General features: G+C 41.7%; 1 protein-coding gene across 3 annotated transcripts; it reads left to right on the top strand.

Moving 5' to 3' along the window:
* The first annotated feature begins 534 nt into the window (after positions 1–534).
* rpl38 (ribosomal protein L38) lies at positions 535–8,581 on the top strand. 3 transcript variants are annotated; one of them, XM_016991244.2, is made up of 5 exons: positions 535–658; positions 865–895; positions 5,169–5,229; positions 7,549–7,671; positions 8,503–8,581. In XM_016991244.2, exons 2-5 carry the CDS (start codon positions 893–895, stop codon positions 8,526–8,528), a joined length of 213 nt encoding a protein of 70 aa, XP_016846733.1. In that variant the 5' UTR covers positions 535–658; positions 865–892; the 3' UTR covers positions 8,529–8,581. The 3 variants fall into 3 exon arrangements, with proteins under 3 accessions (XP_016846733.1, XP_016846734.1, XP_062826914.1); XM_016991245.2 differs by having other exon boundaries at positions 592–691; XM_062970844.1 differs by lacking the exon at positions 535–658 and adding an exon at positions 691–713.
* The last annotated feature ends 16,481 nt before the right edge of the window (positions 8,582–25,062 follow it).

The following is a 25,062-nucleotide window of genomic DNA, read 5'->3' as shown; positions in this document are numbered from 1 at the left end:
TAAAATCAGGACAGTAAATAAAAAACAACACTCAGAAAACAGGAGAATTACAGACAAGAAACAATCACGGCCAGCTAACACCTCCCAGTAAAGGATTCCCCCAGGCAGGAAGCAGCCAGACTTTGAAGCTGCAAGGCTATTCAATGCTAATCAAGGTGGCTAATGGCAACATTCACACTTGCTTCCAACAGACAAGAGTTCTTTCTCTCACCCTGGACCTTCCACCGGTATATAACCTCACTTGCCTAGTTTCCAATATACCCCACAACCTCTGAGGATGTCTGAAACAGATGTGGCTGAAACGTCAGGAGAGAATGCTTCTGAAACAATGCCATACAGCCCGGAAAACTCACAGGAACCCACTAAATCATCTTTCTGATGCCGCTCGAGTATAATTCGGCAGTATTTACTAATCCAAACACTTATTAACGCAATCAATAAGATTAATTACTGCTGTACTCTGTGAGCAATAACAAGCAATAAAACACTCGTTTCCATTGACAAACAGAACAATGAAATTCGCGTCCGCCCACATTAACTAATGTGACCCTCGTCCGTTTCCGTAGCTCAACCCTGAAATCGGCTTTTAATTCCCCGGATGCGGAAGTAGTTTCTCTTTTCTGTCTTTGACGGTTTGGTTGTTGCGCAGAGCTTCTCGGTAAGCGGCGGTTTGGATCCGGTGCCATCCGTGGTGAGGGGGCCGCGAGAGGAGGGTGAGGGGCCCGTGGGTGGAGCCGCGGGGGGCCAGGGGCAGAACGAGAGGGTTTGGGGGTGAGAAGAACGGGAGGCGGGCGGGAAAAATGAGCGGCACTTCGGTCCCCCCCTCCCTTTCTCGCTTTCATTTGCCATGTTGCTTTCCTGCAGGTCGCCGCCGCCGCCAGGAGCCGTTACCATGGTGAGTGGATGGGAAAGGCAACCTTTCTGGGTTCTGGGATTGGGACGGAAGAGCCCTTGTGGCCCCTTCTATTTTCATGAGCCTACACCGGGTTCTTGGAAGGGCTTAGGAAGTACCGATAGGCCAACATATCCACGGATGCTGCATCCATGAATTCCACTAGTCATAGCTTGGAAATATTCAGAACTAAATCCCAAAAGCAAACCTTGATTTTGTCCCTAATAAAGATACAGTAGAGCAGGGGTCCCCAAACTAAGGCCCGGGGGCCGGATGCGGCCCACCGAAGCCATTTATCCGGCACAAGGGCAGAAGGGGGTTGGACTAAATGACCCAAGGGTTCTCTTCTTCTCTTACAACCATTATTATTATTATTATTATTATTATTATTATTATTAACAACAACATTAAGGCTGGGTGGCCATCTGTCAGGGTTGCTTTGCTTGTGCTTTTGGTCCGCAGAGGCAGAAGGGGGTTGGACAAAATGGCCCAAAGGGTCTCTTCCAACCCTCTTTATTATTATTATCATTATTATTATTATTTATTAACATTGAGGCTGGGTGGCCATCTGTCAGGGGTGTTTTGCTTGTGCTTTCGGTGCACAAAGGTAGAAGGGGATTGGACTCAATGGCCCAAAGGGTCTCTTCCAACCCTCTTTTTTATTATTATTATTGTTGTTGTTATTATTAACATTGAGGCTGGGTGGCCATCTGTCAGGGGTGCTTTGCTTGTGCTTTCGGTGCACAAAGGTAGAAGGGGATTGGACTTAATGACCCAAGGGGTCTCTTCCAACCCTCTTTTTATTATTATTGCTGTTGTTATTACTATTATTATTATTATTAACATTGAGGTGGGTGGCCATCTGTCAGGGGTGCTTTGCTTGTGTTTTCAGTGCACAAAGGTAGAAGGGGATTGGACTCAATGGCCCAAAGGGTCTCTTCCAACTCTCTTTTTATTATTATGGCTGTTATTATCATTATTATTATTATTATTATTATTATTATTATTATTATTATTATTATTATTGCTCAGTGGCCAACTATAGTCCAGCCCTCCAATGGTCCGAAGGATTGTGAACTGGCCCCCTGTTTAAAAAGTTTGGGGACCCCTGCAGTAGAGTCTCACTTAGCCAACATAAACGGGCCAGCAGAACACTGGATAAGCAAAAATGTTGGATAATATGGAGAGATTAAGGAAAAGCCTATTAAACGTCAAATTAAATTATGATTTTACAAAATATTCATCAAGACGCCATGGTTTACAGCAAATCGACAGAAAAAGCAGTTCGATATGTAGTAATTACTGTATTTACAAATTTAGCACCAAAACATAACAATGTATCGAAAACATTGACTACAAAAACACTGACTACTAAAAGGCAGACTGTGTTGGATAATCCAGAATATTGGATACGTGAAGGTTGGATAAGCGAGACTACTGTATAAAGGACAACATTTTACTACACCATTGTATGTGATAGGACATGACTATCTACACATGTTGCTATCTTCAGGGGTCCTGGAACCAAGCCCCAGTAGATACCAAGTGCCCAATGCAGGTTTAGTAAAAGAAATGAGCTGCAGAAGGATTCACTGGAGGGGTGGTAGCCACATGTTTTTCTACATCTGTGGCCAAGCAAGCCCTATTAGTCATCCTGCTGTGTGAGAGTATTGCTCTTTGTATGTCACTGAATAATTATGCTTTGAATGATTATAAATTATACTTCAAATCTCTTTGAATGCGATTTTCCTGCTTCTTGGCAGGGGGTTGGACTAAATGGCCCATGAGGTCTCTTCCAACTGATTCTATGACACCTTTGCCATTTTATATTGCCTCATCAGTTACCTCACCCGTCTCCAAAAGTAGTAATAATAATTATTATTTTTAACCCATCCTCTCTCCCCGGAGACTCAGAGTGGCTTTCAAAAACGAAAAATGGCAAACATTCAATGCCATGTGCAAATAACAGATTAAAACAAATAAAGCAAACAGTTAGCAACAGTTAAAGATAAAATAATTGAACAACCTTGGCTAAAAGATATAACATATAACTCAGTCAGGCCCCATAAATAACACTTTAAGCAGTTAAGCTGTTAAAAACTGTAAAAGATATAAAATATAGAAATGTAACTTATAAAAATATATAGCTCTTCAATAAGTTAAGGAATTAGTTGACAACATCATCAGAAGGTTGTTGTATGTTTCCCAGGCTGTATGGCCATGTTCCAGAAGTATTCTCTCCTGACGTTTCGCCCACATCTACGGCAGGCATCTTCAGAGGTTGTGATGTTCTCTGAGGATGCCTGCCATAGATGTGGGCGAAACGTCATGAGAGAATACTTCTGGAACATGGCCATACAACCTGAAAAACATACAACCCTGTGATCCTGGCCATGAAAGCCTTTGACAACACATCATCAGAAGGGTTAGAATTGAGGGTAAAAACTAATCTTTTTCCTCTCCATCAGCTAGTGTACAAAAGTAAAATTTTAGTTGTTTCTTGAGAGGAGAGAAGGGGCTGTTCTGATTTCTTTAGGGAGGGATTTCCAGAGAGAAGGGCGACCATAAAAAAAGGCCCCCTCTAATGCAGTTTCCAGTTCAGGACCATCCCTGAGACTTAGGGAGGCTCATTTGACATCATCTAGTGTTGGTCATAGCTTGCCATTCAGATACACAGAGGGAGAATGCATTTTCATTTTTGGAAATTAAGACAGAAATCTTAGCTAAAGGGACTATTCACAGAGCAGGGTGAATTGAGAAGATTGTTTGCCTTAGTTTCTTTAGGAGATGGGACATTTAAAGCAGCCGACTGGCAATCCTTCCACCTGGAACCAATCTTGCCAAGAGAATTTTATGATAAATCAGAAATTATTTGAAGGCACACAACGACTTACTTTAAACAGAAAGTGAATTGAAAGCAGGATTGAGGGTGAGCTCTGGCAGGATAGAGTGAAGTAAATTCACAGACCACTAGGAGAGTCTTCTCAAATAATTTAAGCCTTGCAAATTATGGCAAACTGCTGTACAAAGCCTCTTCCCTTTGTCCAGAGCTGAACTTGGATAATTGAGAACTTTGTGTGCCTCCACCAGGAGATAATCTATAAAAACAGAAGACTTGGCAGATTGGCTCTGATGTTTAGTTGTGTTCATATCTCACAAGCATCTCTTGGCAATTATATATTTTATATATACGGTAGAACCCCTGTATCCGTGGTTTCAGTCCAGAAATATGGATACGGGGTTGTATTATATTTTTGCGGAAGGCTTGATGTTTCTTTCCTCAGCAGCCTTGAATGTTAGGACATCCTTTATAACTCAATATGCTAAATATCCAGATACCTGTTGGGAATATCAGCTGCAGAGCAATCCTTGTTTCCTGTGACAGATTGATATGATTGCCCTCATAACAAATTCTGAGCTTTCCTTCCTACTTTGAAGGTCCAGGGAAGGGTGGCGACATCCCAAGTGTTGCAGAACTGTCCTTGCAGCTTTCAGCTTTGACTGAAAGGCTGGAAATTGTTATATAGTGATGTGAACCCAGTCACATGGAACCCATCTATCCACCACTGTTGGGTTTTCCTTCCCTCATGTATGAAAGGACAGTACAGGGGATTCACTTGGGGTAATCTATATGCTCCTGCTCAGCCTTCCCCTTGGAAAACAGCCTGGGAAGATTGGATCAAAATACAACTGTTTGAAGGTACTTGAGTGACGCTCAATACAACATACTCCTGAATGGACTGGTGAGAAAGGAATGTTGTTCTTAGGTGGCACTCACTTTGCCATTAAGCAGAAACAGACAACCCAAAAGTCTGACTGTTCTCCTGGGTGAGCTCCCCTGGGTGAGCTTGCAAAGATATAGACTCTTTTTTTCTAGAAATTCCTGCCTGTTCAGGATGTGTAATGGAGCCTCCGGTGGCCTCGGGGATAAAAGCCTCGTGACTTGAAGGTTGGGTTGCTGACCTGAAAGCTGCCAGGTTCGAATCCCACCCGGGGAGAGTGTGGATGAGCTCCCTCTACTAGCTCCCGCTCCATGCGGGGACATGAGAGAAGCCTCCCACAAGGATGGTAAAACATCAAAACATCCGGGCGTCCCCTGGCAACTTCCTTGCAGACGGCCAATTCTCACTCCAGAAGCAACTCTGGTTGCTCCTGACACAAAAAAAGGATGTGTAATGTGGCAATTTGAAGGAAAGATTATCAGACAGGAAGTAAATTTACTTTAGAAATGCATAGGACAGAAAACATGTTTTCATGAGCTATTTTCTTATTGCAGCCTCGCAAAATTGAAGAGATCAAAGACTTTTTGTTGACAGCTAGGAGGAAAGATGCTAAATGTGAGTAATGATATCTAGCTTTGTTTTTGTTTGTGGGTGAATTTTTTGGTATTTTCCCTGCAGATTTTCTGTACTTCCTGTCCTTTAATTTTGTGAGTCCCCTTTGGTCACACTCTGGGAGAAAGACAGCATATAAATGAAATCAATCAATAAACACTTCTGGTGCCACAAGCAGCTTGAGAGTGATTCAGCTTATTATTTAATAATACCAGTAATCTGTTTTTCCCTGCCAAAAGACCTGCAATATTATAAAAGTGGACGCCTCTCAACGGGCAAAATGCAATTCTTATTTTAATTTTCACGCTTGACTTGTGTGCCTTAGGTGCAGGCATAAAAAGCTCCTTCTCATTTGAGCTGTTCTGTTTCATGTGTCCCTATGTACATACACATCTAGGTTGCCCATCCTTTATTTAACTGTTGGGCTTTAATAGTGTCTTCTGTGAAATGTCACCTGATTATATGTAAAATGATGTTGACCACCTGGATGCAAAATTGGATAGTAGACTACATAAGATTTTCTGATTACAACAGTTGTTTACTGAGGTGAAATCCACAGTTTGGTTTTTCTTCTCACAACTTCAGATGGGTTTCATGATCAACATGTAGGAAAATACGTAAAATGTGCGGTTGCATTATGTCTGTATTTTGTGACACCATAAATTTTGTGCAGTTTTCTTAGGCAAGGAATCCTCAAAAGTAGCTTTCCAGTTCCTTACAATGAAATATAGTCTACAGGACCTGGTTTTCATTGGTAGCCCCTCATCCAAGTATTAACCAGGACTATCCCTGCTCAGCCTCCAAAATTAGATGGAATCTGGGTGCCTTTAGGGTGGTTATGTTACACCATCTGTTTGAGAAGCCTGATGAAATGTCTCTAGTGTATAAACCAGCGCTCCATGGACTCCTTAAATCATGGTCAGGGAGAGATTTTTAATTAGACATAATCAGGCAATGCATAATTTTTCTTGAACATTAAATGAGAAAACTGTCAGTACATTCTTCCTACAATACAGTATTGCTTTGTGCCTTTTTGAGTGGTGCTTTCAAATACTATACCACTGGATAATCATTTTCATCAGCTTCATGTGCTTACAGCTGCTGCTCAGAACTCTTGAAAACTTGCTATGCCTGTTATTTCCATCCATGCTAAGCTTCAGAAAGAAACTAGCTCTCGGACTATTTTCTGTCCATAATTAGACACCACCTTTGCAGTGGTTTTGTATAGCTATAAATATATGGGTTGTTACCATGGATTACACAGCCCATCTAAAAAACTTTGGTATCTTGGTTTTTAAGCCTGTTCCTGGGATTGTTTGGGGCACTGATTCAGAAGCGTTGGATGTGTCAAATGACTGGAAAATCTGTATCATAAATATGTGCTTTTCTTATGAAAAAGGTAGATTTTAATTTGGTACAATTTTATATTTATTTTAATTACTATATTTCCTTCATGCTTAAGAGATATTAATTTAAACACTACAAAAATATCCAGATTTGTTATGGGCAAGCAGAGGATGAGTGCTATATGGCATATGTTCTGTATCTCAAGAACTAGAGCTGATACGGGAAAGCTGATGACATTTTTGGAATCACCAGGTTAAATATACCTAGAAACAGGGCTGACGTTTGAGGCAACAAAATGTTTGTTGGCCAGTGTATTAAATATGGAGTGAGTGCTATAAGGTGCAGTGTTCTCATGTTTATATTTGATGTTATGTCTCTTTATTTTTAAATTATGTTTGAATGTGAACAAAATAACCAATGGTAGCATTTGGTTCAATTTTTGTGCATTTCTATCTATATATATTTACAGTTCCTCTGTCTCCTAATAAAATCATTATTTGAAACTCAGTGCATAGGAACAAGCAGGGAGGTGCACACTTTTCATGAGAGCAAATAGAAAAAAGAAATGTGGTTTTTAGACGTTGTTTGCTTACAGTAACTTGCTTACTGTGAGTTGAAGCAAGAACTATTTTGTTGTCGAAGGCTTTCACGGCCAGAGTCACTGAGTTGCTGTGAGTTTTCTGGGCTGTATGGCCATGTTTCAGAAGCATTCTCTCCTGACATTTCGCCCACATCTATGGCAGGCATCTCAGAGGTTGTGAGATATATATTTTCCCATATACCTCACAACCTCTGAGGATGCATGCCATAGATGTGGGCGAAATGCCAGGAGCGAATGCTTCTGGAACATGGCCGTACAGCCCAGAAAATTCACTGCAACTCAATAACTATTTTGTTTTTTTAATTTTTTGGAAAAAGGTTTGTCTCAAAAAGTTTCGATGCTGTATTGCTAATCCCAATATTCTTGCATTGTAGCTGTCAAGATCAAGAAGAACAAAGATAATGTCAAGTTCAAAGTTCGATGCAGTCGGTATCTGTATACCTTGGTCATCACTGACAAAGAAAAGGCTGAAAAACTGAAGCAGTCTCTGCCACCAGGTAACTGAACAATACAGGAAATGGAAGGGCACTCCTGATTATACTAGCCCTTTTTATATTTATTTCCTGTGCTTTCTGTCTGTTTTTGAGTGTTACTAGCAAAATATTCTTGTCCAGGGTAGTCTCTGTTCATTTTTCAAAAGTTCTAGGTGTTTATTAAAGTCAGGTCTCATTTTGAAGCGATATAGTATCATTTTTTAAATTAGGTATCCTGCTAAATTTTATATTGGTCGTAACTGCCCTGTGATGCAGCTAAAGTACGTGAGTGAAACTAGTGGAACTTACCATAGTCATTGAAAAGGATTATATTAACATGGATGGAAATGTATTTAGTAGTGGGTAATCGTAAACAGTACTAGTGTTTGTATATATTTCAGCAGTTGCATTAAAAACAAGACTACATAGAAATTTATGTCATGAAAAAATAGAAATTAATATTTATCTTTTAGTCAAAATGCACTGGTATTATGGCAGTAGAGGAAATTCTTATTTTTGCCTCAGAGATTATAGAAGTGGTGGTTTATGTTTAAATATCACTTGTCTAGGAGGAAAGCCAGTGAGAACATACAAATAAGTCAGCCTTTTAAAATGACACATTGGATATTTACTGACATTTCATATCAAGCCACAGCGGCAGGACATTTTTGAAAATATCTCTGAACATTCGGGTCATCTTGTTCACAAGCAAGCAGCCAGCAGGTCTCTTGCATACGGTAGCAAGCTTCAGCAGTCTTTGTGTGGGATTTCATAAAAACTCTTGAGAGCATGATTGCAAGCAGAAGTTACAAGTCCTTCATATCTACTCACCATCTTTATTTCCCTTCTCTGTAGGTCTGGCTGTGAAAGAACTGAAGTGAACTGTTCGCTCCTGGGATGTGGCCTATAGACTGTAATAAAGGGGTTAAATGTTCTGCCTTCTCAGTGTTGTCTTTTTTAAGGGGTAAATTGAGCAGTTTCATTAGGAATTTGTAGTCTACAGAGTCTACAGTTTCACAAACTGTGTGCTTCCAATAGAGGGAAGGAGGAAAACTAATCCTGAACTGGCAATTTTTCATCATAAAAGTCTGTAGTTAGGAGTCAGGAAAACAATAAAATGTGTACCCAAATCTTTTTCTAATCTATCTATATCTATATATATCTTCTATCTTCTATATCCATAATAAAAGTGCAAACCCGTATATGTGTATGTGGCACAGGTGTCTGCTCATGCAGACAGTCTCCAGCCTCCACAAACAGGCTATAGTTCCCAATACTGAGAAGCCACCAAGTCACTCTTTTCCACTGACATTGCGGTTACAGCGAGCGCCATGAACATGTAGGCCAAACCCCGCCAATGTCCTCCCCTAACACTGTGGCCCACCAACCAAGGAATGCTTTTGTTTGGGGACCATTTCATCCTAGAGTTTACATTTTCCTCTACCATAGGCAGGCATCCCAGGATTCTCCATTGGTGTGGAATTTGCATGACCCTACCTACTGCTCTTCCCTTTCAAATCTGTCTGCAGAACAAACACAGCAGATCTGTGCAGCAACTAAACTTCCTGGAGGAGTTTGGGGGATTGACTCCAATAAATGAGCACTCCGAACCCCACTGATGATGGACCAGGACCAAACTTGGCACACAGAGCCCCCATAACCGACAGAACATATTGGACAAGTTTGGGGGGAAAGGGAGTTATAGTTCACCTACATCCAGAGAAACAGTGATCCCCACCAACAATGGACCGGGACCAAACTTTGCACAGAGAAGCCTCATGACCAACTGAACATACTGCAGGGGTTTATGGGAATGGGCCTTGAATCTGGGAGTTGTAGTTCACCCACATCCAAAGAGCACTGAACCTAGCCAACGTTGGATCTGGACCACACTTGGTACACAGAACCGAAATGACCAACTTTGAATACTAGCAAGTTTGGGGAGGATTGACCCACGATTCTGGGAATTGTAGTTCACCCACTCCACTCCAAACAGAATACCTAACATTCTAAGACAAACAGTGCCTTTCTGAAATGACCCGGGCACCGTCGGGCCCCTAAGCTAGTTCTCTAATAAAATTTGAAACTGCAATATGGAATTTATGGGCAGATCATCTAGGAATTTAGGCTGAAGGTGGAATTCATTTAGCCTGCTAAACATGTAGTCTAACTTGTTTATAGCAGAATTTACATCTCTTCCCCAAGCAGCCCATAGAGCAGTGGTTCCCAACCTTAAGTCTGCAAGACATGCGAGAGGGAAAAAATTCTTGGTGTCTTCATTTTTAGGCCTGTTCCTAGGGTTATTTGAGGTGCTGATTCAGAAAATTGCATTGGATAGACCACGTCAGCTCTAGATTTTTAAATACGGTTTTCTGTGGGTGAGGAGATAATGACGGCTGGATGGCATATGTTCTGTATCAGAAACTAAAGTGGTCCATCCAATCCAATATTCTGAATCGGCACCCAAATAACCAGACTGAATCTAAATTGACCAAAAACTGATTTGTAACTCTTTTGGTACTAATGTTGGAGAGTGGTCCCTGGTCAAAGCGGTCCCTGGGCAAAAACAAGGTTGGGAACCACTGCCCTAGAGAGGCTCTAGCAGACTGCACTGCTGCACAAAATCTGAAGTGAATCATTTTCAGCTGATTTGGGGACTTTTATGACTTCTTTTTCAATAAAATTATTTTAGTGGATCGGAGGTTTAGGAGCATCCTGAGGGCTCCAAGAATGTGTGTCTAACATACAATTTATGCTTTACACTTTTGACTTTCCTTTGTATTGCTACCAGTTTAAAGGAATGTTTCTCTACAGAATTTAAAATGATTCGTAGAAGAAAATAATTGCAGTAGATCACATAATACCTCAGAAAAGTTCATGTAGGATGTTTTTAGTCTGTACATACTTTCCAGATGTGAAAGGCCCTTGAGTAAATAAGGAAATTAACCTAAAGTTCAAGCTTCTAAAAATAAAATTTGTGAAGTACCTGTATAGTACTTGAATTAAATGTTCTTAATTCATAGCAGGTAGTTACATTCAGTAGTCAAGGTTGTATGTTTTCTGTACAACCCAGCCTCTTAACATATAAGACCCATTAAATTTTACTGCAGCAGAGTTTGTCCTTGCAAACCAGAATAGCTTTCTGAGAAAATTTATTTTCCCCAAAAATATATTAAAAAGCAGAAAAGCCATTCAATAGAAAGCATCCCACTCCAAATCTGATATATGTAACAATGTCAAACAGGGATCATTATTTTACAATGCAGCTATTCAGTCTACTTGAAATGTAGTGCTGACTCATGATTTGAAGTTAAATTGTTCTAAAGAGAATCCAGCCAGTTTACCAGCTGTTAGTATTTCTGGGAGTTGTAGGCCAAAACATCTGGGGACCCACAGGTTGAGAACCACCTCTCTAGAATAATTTGTAGTCTAGTCTGTGAAGCACATATCCCAGGGCACTCCTAAAGCTCTGCCCTTTAAAACTATGGAAAAAGAAGTCACTGTCCCTACCATCCATTTCAGTCCCCCAAATTGACTAAACATATCTTCAGAGACCCAAATATACAACCTTAGGTATAGGAGAGGATTTTTTTATAATATAATGTTGCATAGTGCTGTGTAATTTACAGATATGTGATGCAGTTATTACAGGAAAGAAAGAGGGTGGCTTCTTTAGTTTTTGTCTTACCTGCAGATCTGTTCAGAATTAGAACTTGTTTGCTTCCGAGAAAAGCATGCCTGTCAAACAAAATACTGTTCAAACAGCTCTGTTACTAAACCATGCCCTTACTGCAGCATTACAGCATTTGATTCCATTGTAGTTGCTGTGCCTCTACCACAGGGAATTCTGGAAATTGTGCTTTGGCAAGAAACTTCTCTAATAAACTCATTTAGTGATGCCATTGGGGCTCCCTGGCAGAGAACACTTCATGAGACCACAGATCTGAGGAGCCCATAGAGCAGCGCCCTGGCAATTCATGCGGTACTGAAGACCTAGAATTGGTGTGGATACATACTAAGACTTGCAAGAGTCACCAACCTCTAAAAGGTCTTACTATTTTTTACTTGTCTTTTGTCTTTTACAGTTGATATGGTCAGAAGACTAATCAATAAACAAATCTATCTCCTTACCATAAGAGAATCTCTTCTGTGTAAAAAGGATGCTTTATGTGTAGGAGTCCAAAGGATATTTGAAAGAGGAGTCTTTCTGTTGCCAGCTTATAGGAAAAAAATAGCATTTGTTATGTGTGACGGCGCGAGTGGCGCCATCTTATGTGGATCTGTAAATTGCAAGATTTGAATTGTTGTATCATGCCTGATTTTGCCCTTACCCTGTAAATGTAGTTGGATTGGTTATTTATATCTGTCAGTCAGTGTTGTTTGCACCTGTTATATTGCTCACCCAGCTCAACTGTTTGGCTCCACCTCTTCCTGGAGTAGGACAGTGTTTCCTCCTTTCATTCCACCAGCAAGCTCTCTATTGGATGGACGTGAAAGAGAGGCTTGGCTCTAAAAGCCCTTGATAAAGTTACCTCTCAGCACCAATTCTGAGGTTCTTACCCTTGGGACTTACGCTTCATGTTCAGGGCCAACCTGAACGACATTGAGTCTCAAGCGCCTTCATATCAGTCCTTTGGCAACAGAGGAAGACTGTCTTCAGACATAGGTCATTGGACTGAGGCTGAGTTTGCTCCGGCATTCACAGCCAGAGAAAGAGGGAACTGGAAAAGCTCCACGAACTTAAAACAATCAAAGACTGTAATGTATATTTTCTTTTACCCCTTTGTGAACAATAAATCCAGTTTTTGAGTTATCTACAGTGTTTTGGTCCTTGGGAGTTCCAGTTTCCCTAAAGGAGGGCAAGAAGCAATCCCCTGGGGAAAGATGTCACGTCCATGCCTCTTTCACTAAGAGTTACAGCCCCAGGCACGACGGCACATTATGTATTAAACTACTTGGCTTCCATGGCAGCTCTTTAGGAAATTAATCATCTGAAAACAAGCTGGCAACGGAAAGAAATAGTATTCTGTGTGTCAGTGCAAGATGTCAGGTCCTGCACTAGTCTTTATCCCAATGGAGTCCCCCTGACAAAGAAGGCATGTACCCACTCTGCCTAATGGCACTCCTCTCATCTGCTCATATCTCACGTGAATTCTCAAAACCTTTCATGCGATTTTAGGACTTGTACCATGATAATCTAAATCAGTCAAAGGTTGGGGGAAGTTTTAAAACCTTGAAAATATAAAGTCAAATGTCAATCCCGACTAGACCTACTGAAATAAAGTCACCACATATGCAAGTCCCATTGAAATCAGTCAGTGATTAACATATAATGGTCTAAATTCCCTAAAGCTAGTATGTCAAGCTCATTTTCACTGAGGACCACATCAGCCTTATGGTTGCCTTCACACATATCGTTTTCTCGGGGGTGCTTTGAATGCGATTTCCTGCTTCTTAGCAGGGGGTTGGACTAGATGGCCCATGTGGTCTCTTCCAACTCTACTATTCTATGATTCTATGATTCTATGATTCTGAAGTGCTGGCAGTCCTTGAGTTACAAATATCTTGATTTACAAATGACTCATAATTAAGAAGGGAGTGAGACAACAGGAAATTAGAGAAATCATCCCCTTGACAGAAATCCACTCCTGAAAGTTATCATGGGGGAAAGGTCTCCACTGACCTTTTATCACCAATCCTTGTTTCCACAACCAGCCAATTTTTCAAAGACCACAGAGATAGAAAGTGAGGTGAAATCGTGTTGTCGAAGTCTTTCATGGCTGGGATCACAGGGTTGTATGTTTTCCGGGCTGTATGGCCATGTTCCAGAAGTATTCTCTCCTGACGTTTTGCCCACATCTATGGCAGGCAACCTCTGAGGATGCCTGCCATAGATGTGGGTGAAACGTCAGGAGAGAATACTTCTGGAACATGGCCATACAGCCCGGAAAACATACAACAACCCTGAGTTGAAGTCTTCTGAACAGGGGCACAGACAGCAAAACAAATAGCACATGGGTGTTAACTCTTAAGCATATCCAAAGCTAAAACTGCTTGTCTTTCTCAGTTAAACGAAATATTCAAAATCCTGCCATTAGGTGGTGCTATCTAATTTTGAAAAACAGCAATTTTATGTTGCAGGTTGTGAGACCTAAATCCTGGGGTTTTACTTACATGATTAAGTCTGGGATGAAAAGTCATCTAATGTGCTTGCTGCTTGATGACACATTCTACCTCGTGGAAAAACAACCCTATATTGGGTAATAAACTTAATAATCATCCAGGCCTGCAGCCTTTGGGAGTTTAACATTCTTAATGCTGCTTGAAAAGCTCTTTTTCATTCTTAATCCATGTTGGATTTGTTGTGTCAAATGTTAAAAGAAATAAACTTTCTTCACATCTAGGAGTAGTTGACTGGTTGGGACAACAGTTTAATTAATACTGAAGTACATAATTATTTTCCTTGTCCCAGTATGAGCTTATTCTAGGACTGAAACGGCCCCCTTCACAAATTTGGTTATCTTAGTCTCTGCAACCTAATCTTCCCTGCTGCCTGGTGGCTTGGCTAACATGTCAGTTTCAAACTGCATTATATGGCAGTGTAGATGGGGCTCCATTCTTCTGATTTCTTGATTGCAGTCTCCATTCAAGTTAAAGACTTAGCCAAGGTAGGAAAAATCTTGAAGCATTTCAATGTCTTAATAATCTACATTAAAGTTATATGAATAATATGTGATTAGTATTTCTGTTTCCTTAATGTTTATCTGGAACTTCCTTTTGCACTGTTTTCTTGATTTTCTTCAGTAATTGTTTTAAGTCTTTACTATTTTCTGCTAGTAATATGGTGTCATCTGTGTAACTTACATTTTTTATCTTCCTTCCTTCAATTTTCACACCAACCTCCGGATCTAAACCTGGTTTATGTATAATATATTTAATGCATGCAGCTTTGTGTGTCCCCTTTCCATTTGTAGGTATTCTGTTCTGACCACAACCTCTTGCCCTGAGTATAGGTATACGTGAGGACAAATAATTGTAGTGGCATACCAATTTCTTTATGACAGATCCATAATTTTTCAAGATCAACACAATCAAAAGATTTGCAGTAATTTATAATGCACTGGTTGCTTTACTTATGAAATTATTTGGTGCACTACATTACCCAATATATGCTTGCAATATGATCCCTAGTGCCTCTTCCTTTTGAACCCAACTTGGACATCTGGCTTTTCTCAGTCCATGTATAGTAAAGGTCTTTGGTGTAGTATTTTAAGCATCACCTTGCTTGTACGGGAAATGAATACAAAGCCAATCTCTGGTGTTCCCATTCTTTGGGATCAGAATGTCTATTGAATATTTCCAATCTGTCAGGCATTCTTCTCCCCCGCCTCCACCATATTTGTTGTCCAGGACACTCGTGGCCATCGGCAGATGCCTCTGGTGATGATTTTTTTTATCTTTCTGATGAATTGTGCAAAGGCATCCAGTGAAGGCCATGCCATCTCCAGAGCTTTATAGCCAGCTCCCATGGTGACAAGTGACAACGCCTGGCAGGACTGAAATGGGTTTGGGTCAACTGGGCTGCCTGATGTACAAATCAGTCCCCCCCCCCCATCCCCACCAGTATTCAAATTTGGGCATATCGGGTATTTGTGCCAAATTTGGTCCAGTGAATGAAAATACATCCTGCATATCAGATATTTACATTACGATTCATAACAGTAGCAAAATTACATTTATGAAGTAGCAACAAAAATAATTTTATGGTTGGGGGTCACTACAACATAAGGAACCGTATTAAGGGGTCGCGGCATGAGGAAGGTTGAGAACCACTGATCTACACAGAGAGGCAATGATTTTGTTTCCATCCCCTGAAGATTTTTTATAGATTTCCATACTTGACACTTCATGAATCTGCTGTTGGATCCTCATCACAGTAAAGACAGGCACCCTTTTAACATTTTCTGAGAAAAGGAAGAAATTGTTGAATTGATAGCACTGGAATAATCTTTTATATGTCTCATCTTGAATATCTTTAAAGGTACATTTATTGCAGTGGTTCTCAACCTGTGGGTCCCCAGATATTTTCACCTTCAACTCCCAGAAATCCCTACAGCTAGTAAACTGGGTAGGATTTCTGGGAGTTGTAGGCCAAAACACCTGGGGAACCACAGGTTGAGAACCACTTATTGGGATGATCTTTATGTCTCAGCTCCTTGGCCAAAATCAACATTTGATTCATATGTTTAAATTCTCTCCTAGAGTCAAGTGGGGAAATTGTTGTCACTCAGACCCCAGCCTCTTTACAGAAAAATTCGGGGGGCATTCAGTGCAAAGCTTCATCCTATTCTGAAATGAACGTTTACCAGCTGATACCAGGACAAAGGCCTAAGCTGCTGATTGATGGAGCTACCAGCTGTTTTGAGGGGACCCCAGATGGCTTCAGTGGCTGAGGAAGTGACACTGACTTCACCTTCACTATCAATGGTGTGCGTCCTGAGGATGAAGGTGAGTATTACTGTGCACAACACTACAGCACATCTCTGCAAATCTTAGCAGGACTTGTAACACAGTCAACCTCAAGATCCAAAGGCAATAAGCACAACAAGTGGTAACAATTCCAGAAATATATTTATTAGAGAAAGAGACACGGTGAAAAAAACAGAAGAAAGAAGAACCAAGTAAGTTCTCCTCAATCCATTGCTGGGAACCCCTTGAACGGCAATGAGGACGGGCTGGCCACCAGCATGCAGCATTCTCCCGGCCTCAGCCTGTGTCGAGGTTTAAGTATTAGGCTTAGATGTTAGCATTTTTCTATCTTATTCAAGCCAAGAGGCTAATGGATCACATCTGTTTTACATCAGCCAGCTGTTTTCCTCTCATTCCATCCCAATTTGTTCTAAGTAGGCATAGGAAAGGAGGAAAAATGACATTTTTCCCTTAAAAGAGATTTCATTCTTTTAGGATTTCTTAAGGGGCAATGGGTATAGAAAAATGGGACTGTGCACCCCACCTAGCTTCCCTCCTCGAGATAACAATAGTCTTCCATGAGTGCCCCCTATATTCCACCCCCTGGGGTACACAGTGGTCCATTTCAAGCCCATTTGCCATCCACCTTATTTGATCGAATGAGGATTTGGATAAACCCCTTCAAAACAAAACTAGCCTGATTCCAAAGAATTAAGAAATACAATCTTTGGCGTGATATTATCCAATTGCCTGCCCCTGTAACATCCATGCAATATCCAAGGTTCCTGTGACAAAATGTGTTGCTTGCACAAGGATTAGGTGGTCATGTTGCCTACTCCTTGCAGCAGAGGTACGGCTGCTTTTTCGTACACAGACGCATCAGCTGGCATCCAAGAAGGCATTAGAAGTTTAATGTGTTGTAGAAGGCTTTCATACCCGGAATCACAGGGTTGCTGTGAGTTTATCAGGTTGCATGGCCATATTCCAGTAGCATTCTTTCCTGACATTTCACCTGCATCTGTGGCAGGCTTCTTGTTTTTTGTTTAATTCCTACGTGAACAATCTAGTTGCCGAGATCACTTCCCTCCATTAGGAGGTAATGGGAGAATCCAAATCCATTGTAAGCCACCCTGAGTCCCCCCGGGTGAGAAGGGCGAGGTATAAATGCTGGAAATAAATAAATTATATGTGGATGACATGGTCCTCCTGTCAACTACGCAAATAGGTCTCAGGAGACTTTTGAGGTCTGTGAACAAGAGAAGCTGATGATCAATCACTCTAAAGCCAAAATGATGGTATTTTCCAAAAGGAAGCAAACACATAAATGGAAATTGGATGGCCACTCAATAGAGCAGTGTCATAGCTTTAAATACCTGGGCATACACTTCTCATATAATGGTAACTGGAAGAACCATATACAGGCAGCCAAATTATCTGCCTGGAGGTCAGTGAAATCAATCCTAGCCTTCAGGAAAACAAAGGGAGGTTCCTTGGAATGTCCCACAGTAAAGGCTTGAATTGGATCTTCCCTCACTTAAGGCCAGAATGCATAAGCTTAACATCTCATACAGGAAGAGACTTCTGGGAATGGAGGACGAGAGTATAACAAAGCAATGCATGATGGAACAGTATAAGCGGGGAGGATGGGTTCAATACTGGCTAGCCTTGCTCCATCAGTATTTTGATGGGTCAACAACAACTCTAATGCATCTGGACAAGAAGGCGATTAGAGAAAAATCTTTGAGATGGATGCAGCTGACAACTTGCAGATTAGTAAACAGCAAGGTTTCTCTACCTGGTATCCCCGACTAAAGCGCGACCAATATTGTCAACAATATCTTCAAGACCTAACATCTGCAGTCCTGAGGAAAGCATTTACAGCCCTGCGCTTCCAAACAATGCCATCAAACTGGCTAGAGGGAAGATACAGTGGGATCCCCCATGTCCAACAACTTTGCATTTGTGGCACAGGGGGAAAAGAAGATCTAACACATTATCTGTTACATTGCCCCTTGTATAATGATCCTAGGAAAAATCTCCTGGGAACACTCTTGGAAGAAAGGGCAGCATGGTTGTGATCTGCTATGATCTGTGACTTGCTAGCAGATTATTCCAAAAATATAACACTAAAGGTTTCTACATTTAATCGCAGCCCAAAAGATCAGAGCTAAAGTAGCAAAATCCATACTTGAGGTCAGAAATGGAAATGGAGATGGTTTGGGATTATACAAATCAGACACTGTCATTGTTATGTTTCTGCTATCATAATTTTAAAGAGCTAGTTTTAATTTTTGAATAAGTTTTAATGTTTATATTGGAAAGTGTTTATAAAGGTTGTATATTACTGATGTCATGGCCTATGGCTAGTACAATAAACAATTCAATTCAAACTTAATATTAGGAATAAGAATAAATAACAAACACTATGAATATATTCAAAACACAACACACTCAATAACAAGAACAATTAACAAACAGTCTAAAAAGATACAATCAAACCAATTATAAAAACAAATATCAAATACTACTACTACCAGGAAGCGCAATAGGAGGCAAGGACAGAGGCTAAGGGCAGGCAGGGCAGGGCAGTGATGAGGGCAGAAGGAGGCAAGAGAGAGCACTGAAAAGGTTGAGAGGCAGCAACAGTCCAGTCGCCTGGGGAGACATTGTGACATCAGAGGGAGGGGGAGACATTGTGACATCAGAGGGGGAGGGGGGTCTGCTGGCAGGGGTTCTTGGGGAGATGACTTGGGCATGTATAGAGGGTTGTTTTTTAACAAGTATTTCAACAAGTATTTTTAACAAGTACTATTTCTCTAAGCATTTGCATTTTGAAAGGACTGAGGCTGGATCTACACTGCCCTATGTCCCAGGATCTGATCTCTGAGCTACTGACCAGAAATTATGAATTTGGACAGAAATCATTGGACAGCACCAGGGCCATAGCCAGGAAAAAAAATGGGGGGAGGGGGGTTTGAAACTTTTTTAGCAAATCATGAAGAGTAGTTCCATAATGCAAAATAATTTAGAAATCAGGGTCCATCAATAAAATTCAGTGGACACTCAAGACAGATAAACTTCAGTGGACACTCATGGGGATTTGGTCAATCAGTTAAAATTCATGAGTAAACCAGGGATTTTTTTAAAACCTGAAAAATTTCAGGAGGGGTGGGTCAATCCCTAACCCCCCCCCCCCCCCCTTGGCTATAGCCCTGAACAGCAGGTATTGTGGGATTTTCTGCCTCAATATTCTGGGTTATATGACTGTTTGGAAGGGCTGATAGCTCAAACCCCTGCACCATGTTGGCTCTCTGGCTGTGGTTTGCAACACTGTATTTGTGTTGTCTTCTTTTGGCATGCCCATGTCTTGAATTGGCAGGCAGAAATCCAAAGGATTCACTATTTCCCTGCATTGATCACTAAAGAGTGTGTTATACATCTCACTCATTCCATGTGGCAAAGTGAGTCCCTCAACCCGTATGTCTGTCCAGGATACATGTAAGGGCCTTGACTTTGTTTCCAGCATCCTCTGTTCTTGTCCTCTCTTGCACTACCATTGCTAAAGAGTTCTTGAAACCTCATGTCCAACCACATCTGGTTAAGTCCCCTCTTGGGGAGCATGACTGGCAGCCGTGAAGAACGCCTGTCAGATGGCAAAAGGCAGCCTGTCTGGTCAGTTTAAATTTGGACAGTTGCTCTTGTTAAAAAAAAAAAAGTCAATTCCCACAGCTGCATTAGCCAGTGTGTGGCTTCTTTAGAGCAGATTATCTCTATTCTCTCCCTTACTAACATCTTGGTTGATCTGCAGAGACATGTTTCTAAAGAAAGAGAAAATAAATATAAATATACTGAAGACCTCAATCAACTCCAGCTTGCCTTGCCAATGGTCAGGGATGAGAGGAGATAGAGTCCAACAATATATCGGCAACAGGTTGCCAATCCTTGGTTAAAACCAAAGAGGAATCACAGCAACCTATTTTCCTGGTCTCCCAAAACTCCATCCCTTTTCTGCTCTGTTCATACCAGCAATATCTTGCACCTTCCTGCCACTTAAGGCTCATTTACTATAGAATTAATACAGTTTGACACCACATTAATAGCCATGGCTCAATGCTTTGGAATCATGGGAATTGTAGTTTGTTGAGGTATCAACAATCTATGACAGATAAGGCTCAAGACCAGATAAAGTTCCAGTTCCCATGATTCCATAGTACTGAGCCATGGTGTTTAAAGTGGTGTCACTGCATTTATTCTCTTCCCTAAGCCAGTTCCCTCCAAAGCAGAGGACTCAGGCTGGATCGACACTGCCATATAATCCAGATTATTTTACTTGAATTGGATTATACAAATCTACACTGCCACATAATCCAGTTCAAAGCAGATAGCCTGGATTTTATTTGGCAGTGTAGTTGGGGCCTTAATCATCCCAGTGTTGCTCACAAAGAATCAGAGGACAGTCACAACAATCCTGGCATTTCTGCATGACTTCCATTTTTTATGTCTTCAGATTGAGATTCAGCTGTGATTACTATTGACCTTCATCATGAGAATCCAATTGATTAAGATGGAGGAACTACTGGCTGATGGAGTTTCCTAGGTCCCTTCCATACAGCTCAATAAAATCCCACATTATCTGCTTTGAACTGGAATATATGGCAGTGTGGGCTCAGATAACCCAGTTCAAAGCAGATATTGGGGGATTTTTCTGCCTTGATATTCTGGGTTATATAGCTGTGTGGAAGGGCCCTCTGTCACCTCTCATTAACCTGATGGGGCTGATGGAAACTGAAATCCAGTGGCATCTGGAAAACTGGATTTCCCAGCCCTGCTTTTGCAAAAGCTCCCAGGGGCTCTTTATCATTTCCAATGCTTGTTTTAGGATTATTTTTTTCCTGGTTGCTTTGGGATGCTAAAAATGCTTAACCTCAGTAGGATATGATTACTGTGACACCAAACTGAAGCACACCCTGTGCACAGTAGTTGCTTTTCTAGTTATTGCTTAACATAGCTGAACACAACGGGTGGGATGAAAAGTATTATGTACAAAGCTTTGGCTTCACATCTTTAAACAGTTCACATTGATATCTAATAATAGGTCTCCAGCTCTTCCCATTGTGCTATTGTTACAAGCTGGGAAAATATTTGCTAAGTAAGACTCTAAAGGCTTCTGATATGCCTGCTGGAATGAATGCTTATTTGCTTTGTTCATTGTTCCCACTGCGGTGCACATGAAGGAGTTTAGTTTGAAAGGAGCAGAAAGTGCATTGGCCACAGAAATAAACAAACAGAAACAGAGTAAGTGAGCCTGGGGTTTATCAGCACCACAATGGGAGGTGTTAGTCTAACATATGAACTTTCGAGACAATTCTTTTGTTTACTGGCTTGACTCCAGGCTTTGAATACAGCCTCATCCCCCCCCCCCCCCCACCACCACCACCACACACACCATGGGTATTTTGTTTTGTCATAAATAGGGATATATGTCCTCCTCTGTTTTTCCTCTTACAGCAATAGCTCTGAAACAACCACACATTAGCTTTAAATCATTTTTTATTGCTGAGCGTGGCAACAGCATTCATAAGATCAGTTGTGATGATAAATAGATGGTCCCCTTAATTATTTCAAATGCAGTCTTTCTCGGTTTAGAAATAACAACTAGCCTCACAGTTTGTTGTAGATTTTGCATCACTGCCCTTTTGCTACCCGTTTCCAAGTGGAATGCTTGGCAAACTTCATACAATCTTATACATACTGTACTTACAAGATCCATGCTGCTATTTTCTGCTTCCCAATCAGCAAACCTCCTTCCTTGCTCCTTTCTGCAAGCTATATTAATAGATCCAGTTCACTAATTCTCCAGATTGTATTTGCAGCAGGGTTGCCTCTGGTGGTGAAGTGTGTTAAAGCGCTGAGCTGCTGAACTTGCAGACCGAAAGGTCCCAGGTTCAAATCCGGGGAGCGGAGTGAGCGCCTGCTGTTAGCTCCAGCTTCTGCCAACCTAACAGTTCAAAAACATGCAAATGTGAGTAGATCAATAGGTACCACTCCGGCGGGAAGGTAACGGCGTTCCATGCAGTCATGCCAGCCACATGACCTTGGAGGAGTCTACGGACAACGCTGGCTCTTCAGCTTAGAAATGGAGATGAGCACCAACCCCCAGAGTCGGACACAACTGGACTTAACGTCAGGGGAAACCTTTACCTTTACTTTACCTGTCATAGAAAACAGGAATCTGCCTTAGAGTCTCCCTGTTCCCTCTGCTGCAAGAGCAATGGTATCAGTGGAATTGAGCTCATAGGAAATATACTACTATGCTATACATGAGAGTGAGCAGAAAGTAGATTCAGGCTCAAATGATAGAGCTCTTCGTGACGTGCCCAGATGCAAAGGTTTCCTATCCCCAAAGATTTTACAGTAATGCTGACCAAAACCCTTTCTTTTCAGTCGTCCTAAATGAGAGGACTGGGATAAAAGAAGTTTAGATGTGTAGATTGAGAGTCGTATGCAAAAGGATTTATTTGCAAGCTACAATGCTTAGTGCTGTAAACAAACATCTTGGCTGAGCATCTCTTCAGAGACATCCTGTTTGCCAATTCAATCTAGTGCATTGAGTGGTTATTTTATTTCTAGCTCTGGATTGGAGTGATAAATAATGTTGATCATGCAAAACCTAAGATTCCCCCTTATTGAACACACACTGCTTTTGACACTACAGACCTGGGTTTGTTAACCATGTGAACAGCTGAAGGATGTGGAACAATCTTCCATGTCTATTTGATCCCAGGCTTGAAGATACCATGGGTTTTTTTGGGTGTGGGGTTTTATATTTCCTAAGAGTTGGCTTCGTCCAAATTCTTTGGAAGAGATTCTGAAAAAAAGTACAAGAGTAATATAATGAGATGAGGCATTTTGTGATAAGTTTGATCAGAAAGATAGTATAGAGTCACAAAAGAAAAATTATGGATGAATGTCTGGATCCCCTGCATCATCAACAAAAAACAGCCTCATGAATTGATATAGACTCAGTGCCAAACCTGACTTTCCAGATGAACTTTGACCAGTCACACTGTCCCAGCCTTTCCTACCTCAAAAGGTTTTTTATGAGGATAAAGTCAAGAGAGCCTGGGTGATATAATGATTTGAGCACTGAACTAAGACTCTGAAGACCAAGTTCTGAATTCCCACCTGGCCATGAAACCAATTAGGTGACCTTGGGCATGGCACACTCTTTCAGCCTCAGAGGAAGTCTAAGAAGCCTTTTCTGAACAAATCTTGTGAAGAAAACTGCAAGATAAGCTCCCCTTAAGGTCACCAGAAGTCAGAAATTACTTCAAAGCACACAATAAACAATAATGAGGAGAATACCCTCTAGTTCTTTATGAAAAAGACAGGATACAATAAATAATAATAATAATAATAATAATAATAATAATAATAATAATAATAATCTTTATTTATACCCCGCCACCATCTCCCCAATGGGGACTCGGGGCGGCTTACAGGGGGCCATGCCCAGAACAATACAATATAACAAAATATAATAGAACAACAAATCATAGCACATTAAACAACACAATCAAAGAAAATATACACTACATTAAACAAGATCAAAGAACAATAAAACCAAGGGCGGGCCACATGAACACTAGATTAAAACTCGAGGTGAGAAAGGAAGTAGGAGTAAAAACCACAGAGGACAGGATCATAAAGTGGCGGTGCGATCTGGAGGACAAATATTGAAGGAGAGCAGCAAAAGGGATGTATGTAGTGATTACTCTCCAAAGGCACAACGGAAGAGCCATGTTTTCAGGTCTTTCTTAAAGGCTGCTAGTGTGGGGGCTTGCCTAATCTCACCGGGCAGTGAGTTCCACAATCGGGGGGCCACAGCAGAGAAGGCCCTCTCCCTTGTTCCCACAAGGCAGGCCTGAGATATTGGCAGTGGTGACAGGAGAGCCTCCCCTGACGATCGAAGGGATCGGGCAGGTTTATGATAGGAGATACGGTCACGAAGGTAGGTGGGTCCCAAACTGTTTAGGGCTTTATAAATGATGGTCTGCACCTTGAATTGGGACCGGAAAATAAACAGCAGCCAGTGGAGCTCCTTGAACAAGGGAGTGGATCTCTCCCTGTAACTCACCCCAGTTATTAGTCTGGCCGCCGACCGCTGAACCAGTTGTAATTTCCGGGCCGTCTTCAAGGGAAGCCCCACGTAGAGCGCATTACAGTAGTCCAGTCTAGAGGTAACTAAGGCATGCACCACCGTGGTCAAGTCAGACTTCACGAGGTATGGTCGCAGTTGGCGCACAAGTTTGAGTTGTGCAAAGGCCCTCCTGGCCACCGCCGACACCTGCGCCTCAAGCGTCAGCGCTGAATCCAGGAGGACCCCCAAACTGCGGACCTGTGATTTCAGGGGGAGTGCAACCCCGTCCAGCACAGGTTGCCACCCAATACCCCGATCAGACGAGCGACTGACCAGGAGGGCCTCTGTCTTGTCAGGATTGATCCTCAGTTTGTTCCTCCTCATCCAGTCCACCACAGCGGCCAGGCACTGGTTCAGCATCCGAGGGGCTTCCTTGGAGTTAGATGGAAACGAGTAGTGGATTTGCGTGTCATCTGCGTAGAGATGGCAACGCCCTCCAAAACTCCGGATGACCTCTCCCAGCGGTTTCATGTAGATGTTGAATAGCATGGGGGATAGGATAGACCCTTGCGGGACCCCACAGGTCAATGGCCAGGGGTCTGAGCAAGTATCCCTCAGCTTCACCATCTGGGAACAACCCTCCAGGAAGGACTGGAGCCACAGCAAAACCGTGCCACCAAGCCCCATCCCAGAGAGCCTCCCCAGAAGGATACCATGGTCGATGGTATCGAAAGCCGCTGAGATGTCCAAGAGAACCAGCAGGGTCACACTCCCCCTGTCCAGCTCCCTGCGGAGGTCATCCACCA

This window comes from Anolis carolinensis, chromosome 2, assembly GCF_035594765.1.
Source record: "Anolis carolinensis isolate JA03-04 chromosome 2, rAnoCar3.1.pri, whole genome shotgun sequence".
Classification (NCBI taxonomy): Eukaryota; Metazoa; Chordata; class Lepidosauria; order Squamata; family Dactyloidae; genus Anolis; species Anolis carolinensis.
Note: the sequence above shows the minus strand (reverse complement) of the source record. Positions and strands in the feature narration are given on the sequence as shown.

What these genes read in the sequence shown, in the direction of transcription:
- rpl38 (XM_016991244.2), top strand. An exon ending in TAGGAGGAAAGATGCTAAAT is followed by an intron (nt 5,230 to 7,548) that starts GTGAGTAATGAT and finishes CTTGCATTGTAG; the next exon opens with CTGTCAAGATCAAGAAGAAC. An exon ending in GAAGCAGTCTCTGCCACCAG is followed by an intron (nt 7,672 to 8,502) that starts GTAACTGAACAA and finishes CCTTCTCTGTAG; the next exon opens with GTCTGGCTGTGAAAGAACTG.